The sequence below is a fragment of the Danio rerio genome, chromosome 1 (genome assembly GCF_052040795.2).
Source record: "Danio rerio strain M-AB ecotype USA chromosome 1, GRCz13ab, whole genome shotgun sequence".
NCBI classification, from domain to species: Eukaryota; Metazoa; Chordata; class Actinopteri; order Cypriniformes; family Danionidae; genus Danio; species Danio rerio.
In genome coordinates, this window is record NC_141021.1 from 13,407,294 (window position 1) to 13,427,500 (window position 20,207).

The window sequence follows — 20,207 nt, forward strand, 5'->3', positions numbered from 1 at the left end:
CAGAGAAAATTTAAGATGTCACTCAGAGGTTTTTGCATCTGAACTCTTCAATTTTAATTTTAACCAAAGTTTTAACTCTTCAATTACTAACTAATTTTAAAATTATGAACTAAAATTGCTATTTTTTGTTGTTTTTAATACAAATAAAAGCTTTTAATATTTGAATACACTCAGAAAAGGACATTTATTATTGAAAATGAGCTGAAACAAAATTTCTAAAACAATATTTTTAGAAAGTGAGTATCAAGAGCCAGACCTGTATTTAGACAGCCAGTCATAAACTGGGTAATGGCTTCATTATGTGGATGATGTGGTCGATGATCTTTGATGCGTGATATGATTGCACGTGTGCGTAACCATTTATACGCAGTGATATGCACCTGTAAGTGAGTAATTTTCAGTTTACTGCACGACCTTTCACCTGGACTGTAGCTGTACTATCAGATCTCAGCAAAGCCATCATATTTCACTTTATGCCATCAAAGCATTGGGATTCCTGATTCAGTTTAATGTTGAAGATCTTCGGGACAAACACTGAGACTGGTGTGGGAAAGACAGAAGGAGCTTTTGATTGAATCAGCAGTGATTAATGCCATGATGCTCATTATCTTTGATTTATTTTTTCCTGAAAAGAATTCACTCATCAGATTAGGACTGAGTAATATCTCATCATTTGGATTATGGATTAGGTCACTGAACTACTGTATAATCAGCATTTAAGGATGTTTTACACTGTGGTTATGGTGCCAAATGGGCTGGTGTTTCAGAGACTGCTGATCTACTGGGCTTCCCATGCACAACCATCTCTAAGGTTGACATAGAATGATATGAAAAAAAGAAATGTTGAGGAAAATGGGTAAAATTCCCTGTTAAAGCCAAACAAGATATACAGGAGACTCTTTGAACCCACAACATATTTAGCCTTGAAACAGATGAGCTACAGCAGCAGCAGCAGCATTAAAAGAAAACAAAAACAGCTGAGAACAAAAATCTGAGAACAGGATGCATAAAACTGGATAATGGAAGAATAAAATAATACTTTACATTTATGCATCGCTTTTCTGGACAGATTTGGGTGGGGGAGGTGGAACTTATCTTAATATTTGGATGATGATGTTACAATTTGGCACACTTTGATACCAACAGAACATGTTTTTACACCTCGTCCTTCCGAGTATTGATGTTGATCATGTCCATCTCTTCATGGCCACAGTGAACCCAGAACATCTAGCAGAATAATGTATAATGTGTGTGTGTAAAGTACAATTCATGTTTCTCAATACCAATAATGCAGAGACAGACTCGCTTTCTAATGGAGACTGTTCTTGTCAAGTTATCCCAGAAGAACAAACCCAGAGGAGTGCCAGAACACAGAACGCATCCTCTGAGAAAGGTTCCTGTTGGATACATTGCCTTAACAAATTCAACATAAAATCATTCACACAGATTTATTGTTTGTTTGTTTTATTCTTCTCAATAAAACTATCTCATCTTATTTTTGTCCGCTTTTCCGGGGCCGGGGCGCAGGGGTAGCAGTCTTAGGAGAGAACCCCAGACTTTCCTCTCCCCACATACTTCCTCCAGCCCCTCCGAGGGGATCCTGAGGCTTTCCCAGGCCAGCCGAGAGACATACTCCCAGCGTGTCCTGGGTCTTCCCCGAGGCCTCTTCCCGGTGGGACATTCCTGGAACACCTCCCTAGGTAGGTGTCCAGGAGGCATCCGAAACAGATGCCCGAGCTACCTCAGCTTACTTCCCTCGATGTGGAGGAGCAGCGGATCTACTCCGAGCTCCTCCCGCGTGACAGAGCTCTTTACCCTATCTATAAAGCTGCGCCTTGTCACCCTGCGAAGGAAACTCATTTCAGCCACTTGTATCCGAGATCATGTCCTTTTGGTCATGACCCAAAGCTCACGACCATAAGTGAGAGTAGGAATGTAGACTGACCTGTAAATCTAGAGCTTTGCCTTTCAGCTCAGCTCCTTCTTTACCACAACGAACTGATACATTACTGCTGCCGCTGCACCAATCCGCTTGTCAATCTCACGTTCCATCTTTCCCTCACTCGTGAACAAAACCCCAAGATACTTGAACCCCTCCTCCTGGGGTGAGGACTTTCCTCCAACCTGAAGATGGCAAACCACCTTTTGACGGTGGAGGACCATGGCCTCGGACTTGGACTTCTCAGCTTTAATATTATGGGACAGAGGAGATTATAGACAGAAAAGTATAAGGAGCAGAGATCAGCCAAGAATAAAACTCAGGTCACCACGTACACTGTAGTTTTTGAACAAGAGGACATGGTAAATGTCAATCTCAATGAGTAATTGAATCAGCCTCTGCATAAAGAGATCAGTTTAAGAAAATGTGGATTGAAAGCCTTGCAGTAACAAACCTCTCATCCACAGAGAGAAACAAAAGACTAGACTGACCCTTGCTGAGAAACATGTTGTGTGGACAGAGAACTGGATCAAAATTTCCTTTCGTAATATAAGACAGTTTCAATTATTCAGCTCTGATTGAAAACAATAGCCCCTTTCACACGTAAAGACCTTTTTGGAAAATTACCGGCAATTTTCCGGAAAGGTGTTTATGTGTGAACAGGCCCCACACATATCATGTACATCTCGACATGCGAAAGTGTTTCTCTGTATGTTTTCATCGAAGTTGTTCACAATACTGATCCATACACAGAGTTTGTAATGTAGTCAAATGTTTACGAATACAAGCGCAGCCGTTAAGAGGTCATTTCAGGTTGATGATGTCAGAATTTACTGGTATTTTGGAATGGATGTGTGAACGGTCTTTTCCAGAAAATTTCTGTGACGTCCTCGCCTGTGTGAATTTTTTTGAATCTACCGGTATCACTGTGTGAAAGGGGCTATAGTCAAACTAGAGGAAGACTGGACCTGAAGTGTGCAGAAATCAGTAAAGGTGGAGGTGAATGTGATGGTTTGGTGGTGTTTTTTTCAGCAGGAGTTCAGCCTCTTTTGCAGATGCATGAGAGGGTCAATTTTAATGTTTATCATGAACTCCTCTGCAACATGCGTTTCTTCCTTGCATCCATCATCCAATCTGAAAAAAAGGGTCAAGCTGTTTCCTTGATGACCAACCTGAGTCCTGAACTAAACCTGATTGAAACTCTCTTGGAAAATCTCTGTAAAACGTTATTGAAAAGAAACAGTACAGTCACTGAACTGTGAAAGAAACTGAAGCAGAAGCAGCATGAGAGACTGTTGTGATGACCTGTCAAGTCAAAGCAAGGGCCTTTACACTTCCTGTAAATGTCAACTGATCTGTAGTATGATGACTTCATTACCACCTTTTGTCCCTCATTGTAAATCAGTAAACACTTCCGATGTGATCCAAGGTAGGATCTCTCATTTAATAATAATAATATTATGCAATCATTTTACCATTACAATATGTATACCTTTAAGAAAACATTTGGTCACTTTAGTTTACATCAGTGTTTCATAAGTTTCATAAATGCAGCTGTGTTGCTGTTTCTTTATCTCCTGGTTTGGATTTTCAGTGTTGCACCAGAGCTTCAGAGATCTGCCTTGCCTATTATTATAAGCATAAATCTTTTAATCATTAACCGGCTAATGATGATTTTTATAGCTTTGAGGAACTCTTTAGTTTCTCTATAAATATTATAGTAACGAGTGGAGAGTGGGGGTGGCTGTTGGGTCACAAGCAGCAAGGGTAAAGAGATGGCCCACTATAATATCATATTTTAAACTTTAGTTGATGTGTGATGTAGCTGTGTAAACATAAACAACATCTCTGAATATATTAAGCTAAAAGTTACATGCAAAGGGAGACATTGGCTTTTACAGAGTTAGCTTAGTAAAGCCTACAGCGAATTAAGTTTGGGGAATACAAAAAATACATCCGGGCTAGTGAGATTACAAACACTTCAGGGTACATGTATTCACCATGTGCACACAGTGAAGGGGCGTGGCTACAGGCGCTGTAATGTCATAGCAGAGAAAGCTAAAATGCCATCCAAACGCTGCTATTTCCACAGAGCTTCTTCTGTTACTGTATTTGGGCTTCCGAAGCACATGACACAAAGACAGAAGTGCTTACAATTTAATTTTAATTGTGCTCCAGAGAATTATAAAAATATACAGCTAGCATTTGACAAAGGAGAACTTCCAGAATATCTCCCAGTTCAGTGCTGGGTTCGGTTAAAACTCCTCCTACTGATGAAGCTCTGGACTGTGAGCCACAACCTGCAAGTATTTTTATTTGTTAAAACTGATCTATTACATGCATAGTGTCTAGTGTTAATGGTATGTTGTAGCCAGGAAGTAAACAAAGATGTAAACAACGGGAAATGCTGTTTGGCACTGCTAACAATTCAGCTACAGATTCATATTTATCAGTCAAACCAGCCTGATCTCACGAGAAAATGTAAGTATTTTACATTTCGCCAGATTAGTGGCTAATTCGAACGAATTTGTTCGAGTTCAGTCATATGAAATTGTATGATTTTAAAAACCCCTAAACCCAACCGTCATTACTAAATTGTACAAATTAGATCATACAAATTCATACGAATTAGCCACTAAATCAAAAAGTTACGAATTGCCGTTGTGATTGTTTTGGTCAAACCGCTGTAAACACCCAAAATCCTCAGCAGCGCTGCAGTGTCTCTCTTTGCGGATGCTTTCCCTGAAATCTACATCTCAAATAACAAACCGACAAAAGATATGTGAACATTTCATATTACTTACACATGCTTATTACCCAAATATATGTGACGGTTGTCAGATTTTATTTTAGAGAGCATGCATGAAGTTCAGTTGTGTGCTCTTCATTTTCTGTCTGATTAAGGGCATACTCACTCTATGCTATCTGAATCGTGCCCAGGCCCGTTTCCCGGATCGTTTGAGAAGTGTTAGTGCTCTGAATCGGGCTCAGGCACGGTTCAGTTGGCCAGCCCTGGCTCGGTTGGAAGAGGTGTGCCAGTGCGCGGTTCACTTGGGCTCAAACGAAGACGAAACGTGACTTTTACGGGACTGTTTCATGTGGATTTATTAATCATTCTTACTGTTCAATAAACGCAAACTGTCGTAGATTATTAAAGATCCAATCCCCCTACTGCATGACAGCTGCACTTTCAGCAAACCTCCTTATTCCTGCAGCATGAGGACTTTATGATTTTTTATGAGCGTCAAAAGTGGCTGATCTGTTCGGTGAAATATTTGACTGTGCGTCACCGCATCCCAAACAACTAAAACAATATAACTAAAGAAATCTCCACTGTGCTGAGCCAAAGCGCTTACTGAACACCGCATCATTGATGACAAAAGCTTGCTCAGGCCCGAATGTAATGTGAGTGCGGGCTGTCGAGGGAGACGGGAGAGGGGCAAGCGTGCTTCGGCCCGGTTCAAGGCTACTGTACATAGTGTAAGTATGTCCTGAGGCACAATCTGACACCGCTAACAGCTCCTGTATATACAGCACAAAAGTGCGCGCTTGTAGGAACGTGACGTGAAGCCAGTCTGCAAATCACATCACATTATGTCAGCTGACCAATCAGAGCCTCTTGAGGATGAGTCTTACAGAAGGAAATTTTCATGTTAGCTGAGTAGCTGTATACAATCAAAGTAAGATATATAAAAAATAACGTGATTTAGTGAAGCATGAGCACACATTGCTTTGCATTTTATAAACACAGCCAAGCTGTGGACCACCCCTTTAAAGAACAACTTCAGGTTCCTCAAAGAACCTTTCAGTAAACACATCTAATAATTTTTAGTGTGAAAAAACGTTTTAATAATCTAAACAGCATTTTTCAGTATTAATAACGTTACGGTAATGCTTCTGGGTAAAATCAGTTATGTCAATAAAGATCTTTTTAAAGAGTGTATCAAACATATGGACCACACAACATTATTCAGAGGTCCGTTGGTTTGATATATTCTGTAAAAAGCCCTCGATTATCATTACTGAGTTCACCAAAAACCTTTAACATGAAATTCTTTGTAGTGGAAAAAAAAGCTGTTTAGGCTATTGTATCTTCAATGTATACAGTATTAGGTAGCCCATCATCGACACTATTGGTACCTTTCTTCTGTAAATGTGCAAATTAAATATATTCATTACATCCACCTGTACTGACCCGTTTTAGCCTGTGGATGGAGACAATCTACTTCTTGCAGTTGGTAGTAGAACTGACTTGTGTAACCAGTATGACCAGTAATATCAAATTCTGTATTGCTCTTTATGACTGAACAATATTATTTAAATTACATATCAAATGACAGGGGAAACTGTTGTTGTGCTTTTTCTTTTTATGCTCCTAGGGCTTGGAATGATCTACAAAATCGGCTTAATCTTGACACACTTTCGACTCTGAGTACCTTTAAACATATAACGTCTTAAAGAAAACCTGTAATTGTTTTTTTATGATCTGACTTTTTTTACGATTGGTGATTTTGTAATTTTTTGGTTTTGTTTTCTGTGATTTATTTGTTTATTTGTGTGTGTGTGTGTGTGTGTGTGTGTGTGTGTGTGTGTGTGTGTGTGTGTTCAGGTGTGTGAAACTTTGTGCTGCCGTCTTAACCAGATCTCACTGGAAGTAGAGATAGTCTCAATGTGATCTGATAGCTAAATAAAGGAAAATAATAGTAATAATAATGTTGATTAACTAAAAATACCTAAAAAAAACCCTCAATTTCACTAAAAATAAAATATAACATTTTATAAATATTTCATAAGTATTTGTGTTCATATTTATAGTTTATCTCACCAAAATTTTAAACCCTAAGAAATAATATTAGATGATTAAGTCTATATGACGATTTTACCATTCAGTTCAATTCAGTTTACAGCAAAGCAGAACTCATGTGTTCCTGTGTTAAACAGTCTTATCTTTATGTGTGTGTGTGTTCAGGTGTGTGAAATCTCACACTCCTTTGGTGTCATATAAAGCCATGTGAGTCTGCAGGGCTCATTCTGTGTCAACATGTCTACGGGACTGCTTGTGTTCGGCCTGTTTCTTCTGCTCAGTTCAGGTAGAGTCAACAGAAGTGTTCATTTACATCGATCATCCATGTATTTGTCTTCAAACAGCAGATTCTCTAGATCAGATTTAAAGCTTTGGGTGTGTCAGGAATGAGACTCTCTTTGTTCTGTATTCTGATCAGCTTTTAGAAACTGCCAGAACAGGTTTAACTTCTCCATCATTTTCTCAGTAGATTCTAAGAAATGTTTACTTTTGTTTCAGGAGCATCTGGGTCATCCCGAAAGGTATGGGGGAATTTTTGTGTTTGTCAGTGATTAACTAGTGTTTTTTTTTTTGTGTGTGTGTGTGTCCGTACATGCATGTGTTCAGGTGTTGGAAATCCCACATATAAATATACAATTGAAGTCAAAATGATTAGCTCTCCTTTTATTTATTTATTTCTTTTGCTTTTTTAAATATTTCCCAAATGATGTTTAACAGAGCAAACAATTTTTTCAGAGTTTTTCCTATAATATTTATTCTTCTGGAGAAAGTCTTATTTGTTTTATTTTAGCTAAAATAAAAGCAGTTTTTATTTTTTTTAAAAACATTTTAAGATCAATATTATCAGCCCCTTTAAGCTATATATTTTTGGATTGTTTACAGAACAATCCATCGTCATACGATGATTTGGCCAGCAGCTAGCTTTCCACAACTTTTACATGTTCGCCCACTGAAGCTAAGCAGGGCTGCGCCTGCTGTAAAAAAATCCGTAATTTTACGGTGTATTTCCAGAAAAAAAAAGTAAAATAACAGAAATTAAATTACAGAAATTTACTGTAAAATAACAGACATTAAATTACAGAAATTTACTGTAAAATAACAGACATTACATTACAGAAATTTACTGTAAAATAACAGAAATTAAATTACAGAAATTTACTGTAAAATAACAGACATTAAATTACAGAAATTTACTGTAAAATAACAGACATTAAATTAAAGAACTTTACTGTAAAATAACAGACATTAAATTACAGAAATTTACTCTAAAATAACGGACATTAAATTACAGAAATTTACTCTAAAATAACGGACATTAAATTACAGAAATCTACTGTAAAATAACAGACATTAAATTACAGAAATTTACTGTAAAATAACAGACATTAAATTAAAGAACTTTACTGTAAAATAACAGACATTAAATTACAGAAATTTACTCTAAAATAACGGACATTAAATTACAATACATTACTGTAAAATAACAGACATTAAATTACAGAAATTTACTGTAAAATAACGGACATTAAATTACAGAAATTTACTCTAAAATAACGGACATTAAATTACAGAAATCTACTGTAAAATAACAGACATTAAATTACAGAAATTTACTGTAAAATAACAGACATTAAATTAAAGAACTTTACTGTAAAATAACAGACATTAAATTACAGACATTTACTGTAAAATAACAGACATTATGTTTTTGTGTGTGTGTGTGTGTGTGTACACAAAATAATTCTTTCGTTTTAGTATTTCCGAAAAAAAAAGTAAAATAATGGCCATTAAATTACAGAAATTTACTGTAAAAAACACAGAGGTTAAATTACAGTAATTTACCAGAAATTTTAATTTAAGGAAATTTCTGTAATTTAATTCCTGTTATTTTATGGTAAATTGCTATAATTTAATGTTCATTATTTTACTATAAAATTGTTATTGTTATTTTTAATAACACTAAAATAACTTAAATAACACTCACTTTTTTTTCTGTAATTTAACAGCCATTATTTAACTTTTTTTTTCAGCACCCCCAACTGCCAGACATAATCTGTAAAATTACGGATTGTTTTTTTACAGTGTAGATGGGAGACCACATAGAAAAGCTAGGTTGCTGCTGGAAGTGGTGTTAGTGAGGCCAGCAAGGGGCACTTAACCTGTGGTCTGTGTGGGTCCTATCACCCCAGTAGAGGTCTGCATTTTTTTGGGAGTGGCAGGATCCGACCAAATATCAACAAATATCAGAATAATAAGTGGTAGCGGTCTGTAACTTTGGTGTGATTTGAACAGAAGAAGGTGGCCTAAAAATAGCGTTCCCGAGAGAGAGGGAGAATAAGTGAGAGAGAAAGACAGTGCGTGCATCCACCATGGTGCTGTGTGTTGTTTGCTATAGGCTGTCTGGACTATGTAGCATACAATTGGGTGTTATTTGGAAGGCATATTTAATCGCTATACATTTTACATTCTTCCTTGGCCCAATATGTACCTGCTATGTGTATAGAAATAATGCTGATATGATATATGAAACATGATAGTTGGCAGACATATTGAGAGGATATGTTTGTAAATCTGACTTTGAAAGAGTCCATCAGCCAAAACCTCAACGCATGTCAGGCGGCACTCATGTCACATTACAAAGGGGCAAACAAAAGTGACATTCAGTCTACAATCCTCCCACAACCTACACTTTTATCTGTTATCTCTCTCTTTTGGTAGTGCCCATTTTAACTTAAGATTTAGGAAACCAGATCTTAATTTAGCGGGAACAGTCGGGTCGGGTAGAAAACGGGGCGGCTCAAGCAGCGGGTGAACAAAGGCTGAATATACAGCGGGAGGGGTTGGGAGCGGAATAAAACCTCGCGGAAGCGGGACTAGAAATTTAGGCCCGCACAGATCTCTATACTGCTTAGTGAGCGCCGTCTTTCAGATGAGACGTTAAACTGAGGTCCTGACTCTCTGTGGTCATTAAAACTCCCAGGATGTTCTTTGAGAAAGAGTAGGGGTTTAAACCCGGCATCCTGGCCAAATTAGAATGGATGATTTTCCTAATTACTATTTCCTAATTAAGCTTGTTAAGCCTTAAATAGCACTTTAAGCTGAATACTAGTATCTTGAAAAATATCGAAATATTTCCCCAATGACGTTTAATAAGGCAAGGAATTTTTTCTTGTGTGTTTTTATTTTGTTTGACTGTATGCTGTATCCAGTCTTGTTATTGTTCTTTTACTAATACTTATAGTGTGAATATAACCTTAATTTGAAGAGTGGTGTGTTTCTGTTTGTGTGTTTTGTAGCCAACATGTGCTGGGATGCCTGAGATTTTGGCGTGTCCCATGAATCTTGCTCCTGTTTGTGGCAGTGATGGAAACACCTACAGCAATGAGTGCTTGCTGTGTGTGGAAAGACTGTAGGTCACCTACACTGCATATATGCGCATATGTCTATACTAGGGGTGTCCAAACTTGGTCCAGCTGAGTTTAGCTCACCCTTACAGGTGTGTTGAGGCAAGCTGGTTTCTAGAAAGCCGAGTAGGAGCTTGATTAGCTAGCCTGTGTGTCTGATTGGGGTTGGAACTAAACTTTGCAGGACACCAGCCCTCCAGGACGAGTTTGGGCACCCCTGATCTATACAGAATATTAAATAACAGCATTTTTGTGTCTGTTTCAGGAAAACCAAATCAGACATTTTAATCGCAAAAGATGGGGTCTGCTGAGCTGTCCTGGGAATCTCATGACCATGAAGATTTATGGCTATTAAAGTATCTGAAATGAAACATCCTTACTTTGTTTGTTATTGGCCTTAAAGGGAGAGTTCACCCAAAAATTAAGTGTACTCTCCCTCATGTGGTTCCAAACCATGAGTTTCTTTCTTCTGTTGAACACTAAAGAATATATTTTGAAGAAAGCTGAAAACCTGTAACCATTGACTTCCATTGTAGGAAAAAAATACTATGGAAGTCAATGGTTACAGGTTTCTGACATTCTTCGAAATATCTGCTGTTGTGATCAATAGAAGAACGAAACTGTAACCATTGACTTCCATTGTAGAAAAAAAAATATGGAAGTCCTGAAAACCTGTACCCATTGACTTCTATTGTAGGAAGAAAATACAATGGAAGTCGATGGTTACAGGTTTCTTACATTCTTCAAAATATCTGCTTTTGGGATCAACAGAACAAAGAGACTTCTAACCATTGACTTTCTTTTGTAGAAAAAAAGACTATGAAGGTCCTGAAAAAACGTAACCATTGACCTCCACTGTAGAAAAAAAAAATACTATAGATATCCTGAAAACCTGTAACCATTGACTTCCTTTGTAGAAAAAAATACTATAGAAGGGTTACAGGTTTGTAACATTCTTCAAATTATCTGCTTTTGGCATCAACAGAAGAAACTGTGACCATTGACATCCATTGTAGTAAAAAATGCAATGAAGGTCAGTGGTTACAGGTTTCTGACATTCTTCAAAATATCTGCTTTTGTGTTTAACAGAAGAAAGAAGCTCATAAAGGTTTTAACCAGTAAATGATGACACAATTTTACATTTTGGGTGAACTGTCCCCTTAAACATAGGGTCATTTTAGTATCAATTATGTATTTTTAGTCTTTATAATCTATATTTTTTACTTTATCTGTAGTTTTTAGTTATAATAAATGACTTTTTTTGTTGTTTAGTTCACAATAATGACCCTGATCACTGCTAAAATGATATAATTCTAAGGCATATCACATTAAAACACACAATTTTAGGGGCACAATTTATTAAACACAACAAAATAAGTTTTATTGCATTTTAGCATTTAATAATTAGTCAAGTTTTTTTCATTTAAACCATAAAAGCTGCAATGTGAAAAGGAAAATTGTCAAGGGGGAAATATTCTCATGAGAGGATGGCTACCTGTGCAAAACATCTCTTTGGATAAAATAAATTTTAGTGTAAAGTTGGTTTCTATTTACTTTGAATTGTTGAATTGAAATATTTTGCCAGCATATTAGTCTCGTCACTGCCTCATTTTCCTGTGTTTATTCACATTATTCACACAACAAGGAAAAAAAGAGAGGCCAATATTGTACTTTGATGTAGAGAAGTTTGATAACCAGAGTGACAAGTAAACTTCTCTATTTTTAGAAAGCAATCTAGCATAAGATTCACTCATTATAAAGTTCTCCTCAAACAAAATCTTTACCCGAAAGTTCAGTGACCGGCCTGATTCTGACAAAAACCAGCACAACAAGACCAGAAACTGCTTCTGTTTACAAAATGCCGTATTTTTAGCACTTATAAGACCCAAACTGAGTTTGATGGGACACTGAATATGTTTATTCATATTCAATATTTGCCTGCCCTCATTCACATTTCTTGTTCCTTATCGCACCCTGCGATCTTCTTCCTCCCTCGACTTGTCTGTTCCCTCTTCTCGTCTTTCGTCTATGGGCAACAGAGAGCCGCTGTGCTCCAGAACAAAATTTTACTTTTTAAGCAAAACATTTTACTGTTTTTCTCCATATAGTAGACTTGAAGTGTTGCAGTTTTTAAAGCCTTAAAATCTGTAATTTTCATAATATAAATGATCATTTTTAAGTTTTATAACAAAAAAAAAGTCTTGCAATTGTTTTAAGTGTGTACAGTAAATGACATTGGAGTAAGTAAACAAAAAAATTTTCATTCGGGAAGAGAACTAATCATTTAACAATCCAGGGTTTTATTAGTGTTGAAGACATTATTGGTAAGAGACAAGCTGTGGAGACATTTTAATAAAAAGAAAAACTCCTTGACATGTTGAGAGACTGCTGAGTGTAGTTCATGGCTGAGTTCCAGAAAACCAGTAATGGGCTGTTTAACAGTTACAGATAAAAAAAAATTAAATAAAAAAAGGTGGGAAAATGGAACTCCACTAACACAAAGAAGCAGTTCCGCATAAAAGAATGCTTGGTTTATAAAAAGATCTGTGACCATGAGTAAAATAGATATTTTTTGAATAGATTACAGATTTAAAAAAAAAAAAAAGCAGGAAAACTCCACTCACACAAAGTAGTTTAGCATAAAAGGATGACAGGGTTTTAAAAAGAAGCGTAACCATTGGTAAAATAGATATTTTTCATATGTATATATTTTAAAAAATAACTAAAACATATTTGTAATTTGTCAATACTTTTATTTAATAACAATATTTTATATAACTCTCAACATCTCATTTGAAATGCTGCAAGCCTTTTAATTAATTTTCATAGATGCATACAGTGGAAAAAAAAACAGCCTGAAATAATTCTTCCTTTATTTATTGACATACAACCATGATATCTGTAACAAACAATAGGTTTCACTGATCTGGGGCTTGTACCATGAAGCCGGATTAGCTCGCTAGCGAGTTAAGTTTCAGTTTAGTTTGCTCTTATCTTAGATACCATGAAGGTAGATCAGCTTAGTTCAACTGCTCCATAACACCATGACAACAAAAAGTGATTAAGCTGCTTTGATGTTATCTAAAACCTAAGATTTGTGCAAACTAAACTGAAACCTAACTGGCTAGCCTGTTAATCTGGCTTCATGGAACAGACCCATGGTGTGAAATAAAGGCATACACAACTCAACCTCCACCAATCCAAAATATTTTCTTTAAAAACATAATAAAAATAACTTTAGAAAAGTTTCAGTACCATTTGATATTAAAATTATTCTACCATCAGTGTAACCGAAATTCTCAAACTCAACCCAAGGATACATATTGTCAGCGATTTTAGAGTTTTGTACGGAGTGTTCTGACACACTGCAAATGCTTTTCTAGTTAGATTTTTATTAGTTATTTTTTTCTTGTTTTTAGAAATAATGTGCTAAAATTAAGCAAGTTTTTATTTAAAACAGGCTAAATAATCTGCCAATGGGATAAGCAAAATAATCTTGTTCTTACTTTTGACATACGATTATTTTGCTTATCCCATTGGCAGATAATTTAGCTTTTTTTAAGGAAAACATTCTTAATTTTGGCATATCATTTCTTAAAACAAGACAATATGTTTTGCTTGTCTAAAAATGTTTCTAGATTTAATAATTTTTAGATATTTTGACTAGAAACAAGACAAAATATCTAAGTTAGAAAAGCATTTTTGCAGTGTATAAGGCTATGTACTATAAAGAAAATTTCTTGACAAAACCTTGCAATTGCGTATTATAAAGTTAAAATTGTGAGATTAAGGGCCCTATCATACACCCGGCGCAATAAAGCGCAAGACGTGTTTGTCACGATTTGTTGCTATTTTCAGGGCAGCTCAACCCTAATTTTCATGCTTTGCTTCACATTGTTTAAATGGCAAATCCATTTGCGCCACTCATGGGTGTGCCGGTCTAGTAAGGAGGTGTGTTAATGTGTATTGTTGGTACGTTACTATTTTAAGGAACTGAATTTGACTGCACCACTGACCAACTGAAGGCTGGTCTTAAGTCCAGCGCAGAGCACGTTGTTGTTGTGCACCTATGCAGGTCCAAAACGCTTACACATTGCTTAATACACACAGGATATACAGCAATACACAAATATCTTTACATATGAAAACATTTAAGGATTAAAATGTTATATGTAATATATGTAATATATTTGTTTTAATAAAAACAAGTTTTGATTTGTCCACCTGTCAGATTTTACAGACCATATGCGTCACCACATGGGGCATAAGAATAGGACGTGTGTTCAAATATAACTCAGTTTTTGACCAAACTTCGTTATCATTGTTCATTTATTCATTTGCTGGAAATTAGAGCTGAATTTTAAAATAGTTTTGAAACAAATCTTTGTGGATGTCTTCAGTGGAGTGCGTACAACATCGTTTACTATCCACAAAAGTAAAGGAGTAAAGAGTAAAGGTAAAGTAAAGAGAAAGTAAAGAGGCAGAATAGAGGAGGCTCATTCTTTATCCTTGCGCTGCAGATGGTCTGTTTAACTGTTTTCCTAATAGTAAAGTGTTCAGTTTCTCCTCTTTCAAAGTCTGCCATGCATATAAAAAGTAAATGCGCCATGGTGCGACACAACTGATTGTTAAAGGCAATGGGAGATGAGACTCTGATTGGTTTAATGCATGTTATGCTCAAAACACACCCATAACTCATTAAGAGAATAAGCACAACCCTGTTAGACCATGCGCTAGGGCTCAAAGCATATTTTTCCATCCTTAAAATAGCAAAAGGGACACACTCTTAATGCTTTTGCGCCATGCTCTTTAGTCTTTTTGATTATATTGTGTAAAATAGAGCCCAAAAACTTGCAACTCTGACACTGTTTCAAAATTGTAAACAAACTGAAAAATGTCAGAATTTCGAGTATATATCCCACGTACGAGTTAGGATTGTGAAATATAATTGCATCTCGACAAAAATAGTCGATAATCCCTTAGAGTTGAGCAGTTATGAGTAGGCCCACACGGAATCTGCGCGCGCAGAATTCTGCAGATTTTTAGCCCATCATTAATTCTGTTTATTTACTTGAGTAAATGTGTGTAAATCTAAATTTATTAAGTTTTTTAACTAATTTCAGTAATATTATTGACTAATATGAAAATGTTCCTCTGATTTATGTACAATGCAGTTTGTAAAGTAATATTTTCTGTCTTTTAGTACATCTATTATATAGAAGACTTGCTTTGTTCACCAAATAAAGTTAATCTAATTAGATTTGAAATTTAAACATTAAATAGAAGTTAAAATATATATTACTTTTTATTTCACATATTGAGGTTTTAGTTATTATACTCCCAAAATAATTCCACAGAAATCCACAGATTTATATGAAAATTCTCAGCAGAAACAGCAAAAAACGTCTGCAGATTCCGTCTGGCCCTGGTTATAAGTTATATTCACATTTGGATCATTTTGGCTCATCGTGGCTTACTCGATTAATTCAAAAAGCACATTCATTCAGGAACAAAACTCTTTTGTCTCAATTATAATTCGCTCAACAACATCACCTTCTTTTTATGAACTTGATTCAAAATGAATGCAATCTCACATTATAATAATCAGGAAAACAGAACTCTAGTGTGACATAATATCATATCCTATAAATATATAAAAACCCATAGAGGGTTACTTTTGGTTTCATAAGATGAATTATAGGCACACTGTAATTGGAGTCTGATTACAAACTGAATGCTTATAATCAGGTTTTTGCACTCCTCTATGTGCAAGTTTGTATTAACGGCTGAATTTGTGCAGTTTTCACAGTGTGCAATTGCTCCCTGAGGCACACTATTCACCGGCTGCTTTGCCTGAAAGGTTTACAAAACGTACGTTCAGCATCATTAAAGTCACAATCGACATGCTTATGAGGCACAAAGGTGAGCAAATCCACAGGAATGTCTGCAATCCTAAATCCTTCTGCTTGGAATGTCTTTCAGGACAATGAGATTTTCAGTCAAGCTCAGTTTTTCATCAGCTGTTGAGCGCTAAATCTGTCTTTGGAGCTCTAGAGGTTTCACGGTTTGCCGATGTCCACTCTGATTTTGGTGTAGAGGAGGTCTTTCTCTATATTTACCACTTTGTACTTGAGCGATCGGATGCCGTCCGTGTTTATTGTCTGTCGTGTGTGAGCATTTCTATTAAATCTATGGAACAGAGAAGCAGCTTTAGTTTGTCATTCTGTCTTGCCTGTGTATGTGTGTGTGTTTGTGGTCGTGGTATTCACAAATTTGTGGGGATCAAATGTCATTTATAATTTTTTGGGCAGAAAAACGGCTCATAAATAATTCAGAATCAAGTATTTTGTAATAAAATGAGGGTTGTGTTTAGAAGTAGGGTTGGAGAAACATCATTATGTCTTTGTGAAGTCTTCCTGTGTGTTTGTGTGTGTGTGTGTGTGTGCATGTATACAGCATGTGCATGAGTGTAAGGGTGGGTGTGTCTGAAATAGTACCTCTGTGGGTTTTCCTCGTTTTTCCTGTCTCTCCCGTGACGAATCATTTTGCACTTCCCAATCTCTGCGCTTGGTCTTGATATCCTCATACCTCGAATTGAAAGCCTTCAAAATAAACAACCCGTATTGAAATGGTTATATAACAAGCCTTTTAAGTGATTGTCTAAGTGATAAGACAGAATGCGGGTTTCTGCGGGTTTCACATTTAAATTGAAGACTTTTTAAGACCCTTTTAAGGTCATTAGGAATAGAATGTTTCCATTTTTCTCAGAAAACATATTTCTAATGGTGTCGTTGGCTTAAATTTTTCCTCGGATGTTGGTAACAACCAAAGAAAGCCTTATATGCAAACAAAACAAATCTAATTGGTTTACAAATAAAGTGAGGGGTAATAAATTGAAATGACGCAGGAAAGAAGTATTGAACACATGAAGAAAGGAAGGTAGTGAAAGCCCAGACAGCAGCTGAAATCTCTCAGTAGATCTTCAGCAACTCTCTGTCCTTCGTCATTGTAACTAAATATTAGCTGCTTTACCACTGAAACCCTGCACATTGCAGATTTTCCTCACCTGTTGAATATGTCATCATCTTCTCCTCCCCAGCCCCAGTAGTTATTGGGAAAGCCATTGATCTTCTCATACTGCTTTTTGCTCATCGCTGAAACTCCCCCAAAATACTGTTTATATGGCAATCTGTAATAAAAAATACATTTAAAACTTGAAAATAGGGATCAATACAGTAGATTACACAGACAGAGAGAAAACAGATACACATTAGGTGCTAATTTATGCTTATCTTCGCCATTATTTTATTGGTCACACAATACGGTATGATAGTCGTTGGGATAATCAGGTAAAAATAAATGCATATGAAAGTGTTTTTTGACCTTGCATGCATATCAGCTTGTTGTTGGAGACCCCCAAAACCAAAATATGACATTTTAAATGCATAATAGGGGCTCTTTAAACCACACTGTTTGAAAGCAAACAGCCCTGGTATTATTAACATAAAACCTTACACTGTAAAAAATGCTAAACTACACATAATCGATTTGTGTTTGGACAATATGAAGAAATGAAGTTAACATGTTTTTTTTTACAAATTTAAGTGGTTTGAACATAAAACATTTAAGTTGCCCACCAACACCAACAAACAGTCTACATTTTATGTCAATTTAAGTGGGTTTCCAGGCAACTTTCTAGTAAATTCAACTAGTTTAGGTTAATAGTGTACGCAAGTTTTATATATAAATATAGTTCTTAATAGAAATCTACTTTTAAAAACTTTTTTTTTCCTAAAAACTTGGATTTTTTTATTATTCCAATGCCAATTTGCCCCTAAAATTGATACACAACAAATATTTGGCTCAATCGCCAGCCATGTTAACAATGCTGGAGATTCATTTCAGTCTCCCGCAGAACTAGAGCTCCTAGAACTCTTTGCACCCATCAACTCCTGACAATGATCCGGACACACACACACACACACACACACACAGACACAGCTGTAGCTGGTTGTCACTCATTACATGGACTACATATATACACTTCACTTCATCATTCACATTGCTTGGTCTTGTTTACCTGTAGCATTACGAAGCATTTTCCTTGTCTTGTTTGTTCCGGTCCATGTTTCCAGATCTTTGTTTTGTTTATTCATTTTTACTGTTAGCCACCTGGACCAATCTCTTTGCCTTTAAATTGACTACTCTATTGGATTTCCCTACGTGTACCTGTTTGCCCCTAAAATTGACCATTGCCTGACTGACTACTACAATATTGAAATGATTTCTGCTCAACGATCTTGGTAGAAACAGGATTTATTTTTCCGGATTCATTTTTAATTAGTTTGGAATACCTTTTTTTAAATCCTGAAATGTGTTTTAGGTTTATTTAAATTATATTTAATTTGTACACCCTCAGAAACTAAAGTGCACAAGCTCACGCTGGGGCAGCGCCTCTTCAAAAGTTAAACTACTGTACAGATTGGGAAACAACATGTACTGCACGTTTAAGGTATCAATACGGGTATTGCCCCAGTGACAGCCCATGTCCAGTGTGTACAATCAACAATCCAGCTTTATTTAATATGACACATCTGCTACTTTAAACACAAGGGCTTCAAAGATATCCTGTTTCCAGCTTACAGTTATGATCCTAATACTAATGCGCTGCTAATATGAGCTGACATGGCCTGAATGATTTATTAATAAAACTATTTTCCATTATGAAAATTATTCTCATATTATGCTACAGAAATCTATTTTGACTTGACTTGTATTATAAAGAAAACAATTTAGCGGTGAAATCAGTACACAGAAATGTTTTGTGAGGAGAGTGTAAAAACTGCATTCTTTAGTCAATGAACCGTATTCATGAAAACTAAACTGAACCACATGAAGACCTGCTCGACAACACCTGATATTCAGTTGAGGATTTGCATTATGTTATCATAGACTAAGCCTGTCTTTGTGTTTGTTGCAGATTTGTTTGAGCTCGACACGACTGATTTCAGCAAAAGAGGTGAAAAAGCTATATCGTGTGGTAGATTACAGATTTTGAAGATAAACATTATGTTGCAGGGCGACACGGTGGCTCAGTGGTTAGCACTGTCACCTCACAGCAAAAAGGTCGCTGGTTCGAGTCTCTGCTGGGTCAGTTGGCATTTTGTGTGTGGAGTTTGCATGTTCTTCCCGTGTTTGCGTGAGTTTCCTCCGGGTGCTTGGGTTTCTCCCACAGTGTGTAGGAATGTTTCATCTGCTGTGTATAACATATGCTGGATAAGTTGGCGGTTCATTCAGCTGTGGCAACCCCTGATGAATAAGGGGGACTAAGCTAAAGGAAAATGAATGAATATTATGTTGCATATCATGCTGATGTTTATAAAACATCTGAAATTCATCTGACTGAATATCAAGTTCAAGTTCTATTTATTTATATAGCACGTTTCCAACTGCCACAGGGCTGCACAAAGTGCTTTACAGAGAGAAAATAAACACATGATATGAGCATAAAACAGTAAAAACACCAATAAGCACATAATAGGAAGGAACATAGAAAAATTATCAATAAAAGAGCAAAAAAAAATAGTAATAATAATAATAAAATATTTTTTCCTAATTAAAAGATACTACCACAGTTGACCAACACTAAACACGATAGAGAACATGACCGTTTTGATCTCCCTACTCACTCCGAACACCCCCCCCCCCCCCTCCTTCTGAAAGGGAAGGACTTATGCTTCAAAAAGACCTACAAAATAAATGCGTCTTTAATTTGGACTTAAAACAAGGCAGCGACGAAGCCTTTTTAAGCTCTAATGGCAGAGAGTTCCAGAGGCGAGGACCTGCTATGGCAAAAGCACATTCGCCCCTACTTTTGAGGTGGGCCTTTGGAACTATTAATAAAAAGTGATCAGCGGAACGCAAGTGTCTTTGAGGAGTGTAGTTAATATATTCTGTGTATATATAAAGTACATATTCAGGTAATGTATCTTGTTTTATGAATGTTGAGATATTCGTACTGGGCTCAAGACAAAAATATTGAGGAAGACATTTACTTTTT

General features: G+C 36.2%; 2 protein-coding genes and 1 long non-coding RNA gene across 7 annotated transcripts in view; 1 reads left to right on the top strand and 2 right to left on the bottom strand.

Moving 5' to 3' along the window:
- Positions 1 to 6,892: 6,892 nt before the first annotated feature.
- Positions 6,893 to 10,522, top strand: spink4 (serine peptidase inhibitor, Kazal type 4). Its single transcript, NM_001327899.2, is given in 4 exon segments — positions 6,893 to 7,029; positions 7,242 to 7,264; positions 10,040 to 10,152; positions 10,413 to 10,522. Coding segments are annotated over 4 exon segments (231 nt in total). The 5' UTR covers positions 6,893 to 6,980; the 3' UTR covers positions 10,459 to 10,522.
- LOC147846699 (uncharacterized) lies at positions 7,320 to 10,127 on the bottom strand. Its single transcript, XR_015476388.1, has 3 exons — positions 8,713 to 10,127; positions 7,903 to 8,318; positions 7,320 to 7,796 (listed from the first exon to the last, which is right to left on the bottom strand). It is a non-coding gene; the product is annotated as an uncharacterized LOC147846699 (long non-coding RNA).
- Positions 10,523 to 13,008: 2,486 nt separating the features above from the next.
- The window catches only part of b4galt1 (beta-1,4-galactosyltransferase 1), a 20,425-nt gene continuing 13,226 nt past the window's right edge, over positions 13,009 to 20,207 (bottom strand). For 2 of the 5 annotated variants that reach the window (XR_015475737.1, XR_015475738.1), the window contains 4 exons: positions 17,214 to 17,336; positions 16,645 to 16,749; positions 15,980 to 16,336; positions 13,009 to 14,017 (listed from right to left, as the gene is read on the bottom strand). Coding sequence is in view for 2 of the 5 variants with exons in the window: in NM_001442197.1 (NP_001429126.1) it covers positions 16,207 to 16,336; positions 16,645 to 16,749; positions 17,214 to 17,336 (358 nt within the window). In the remaining 3 variants the exon portion in view is untranslated. 5 annotated transcript variants of the gene reach the window in all.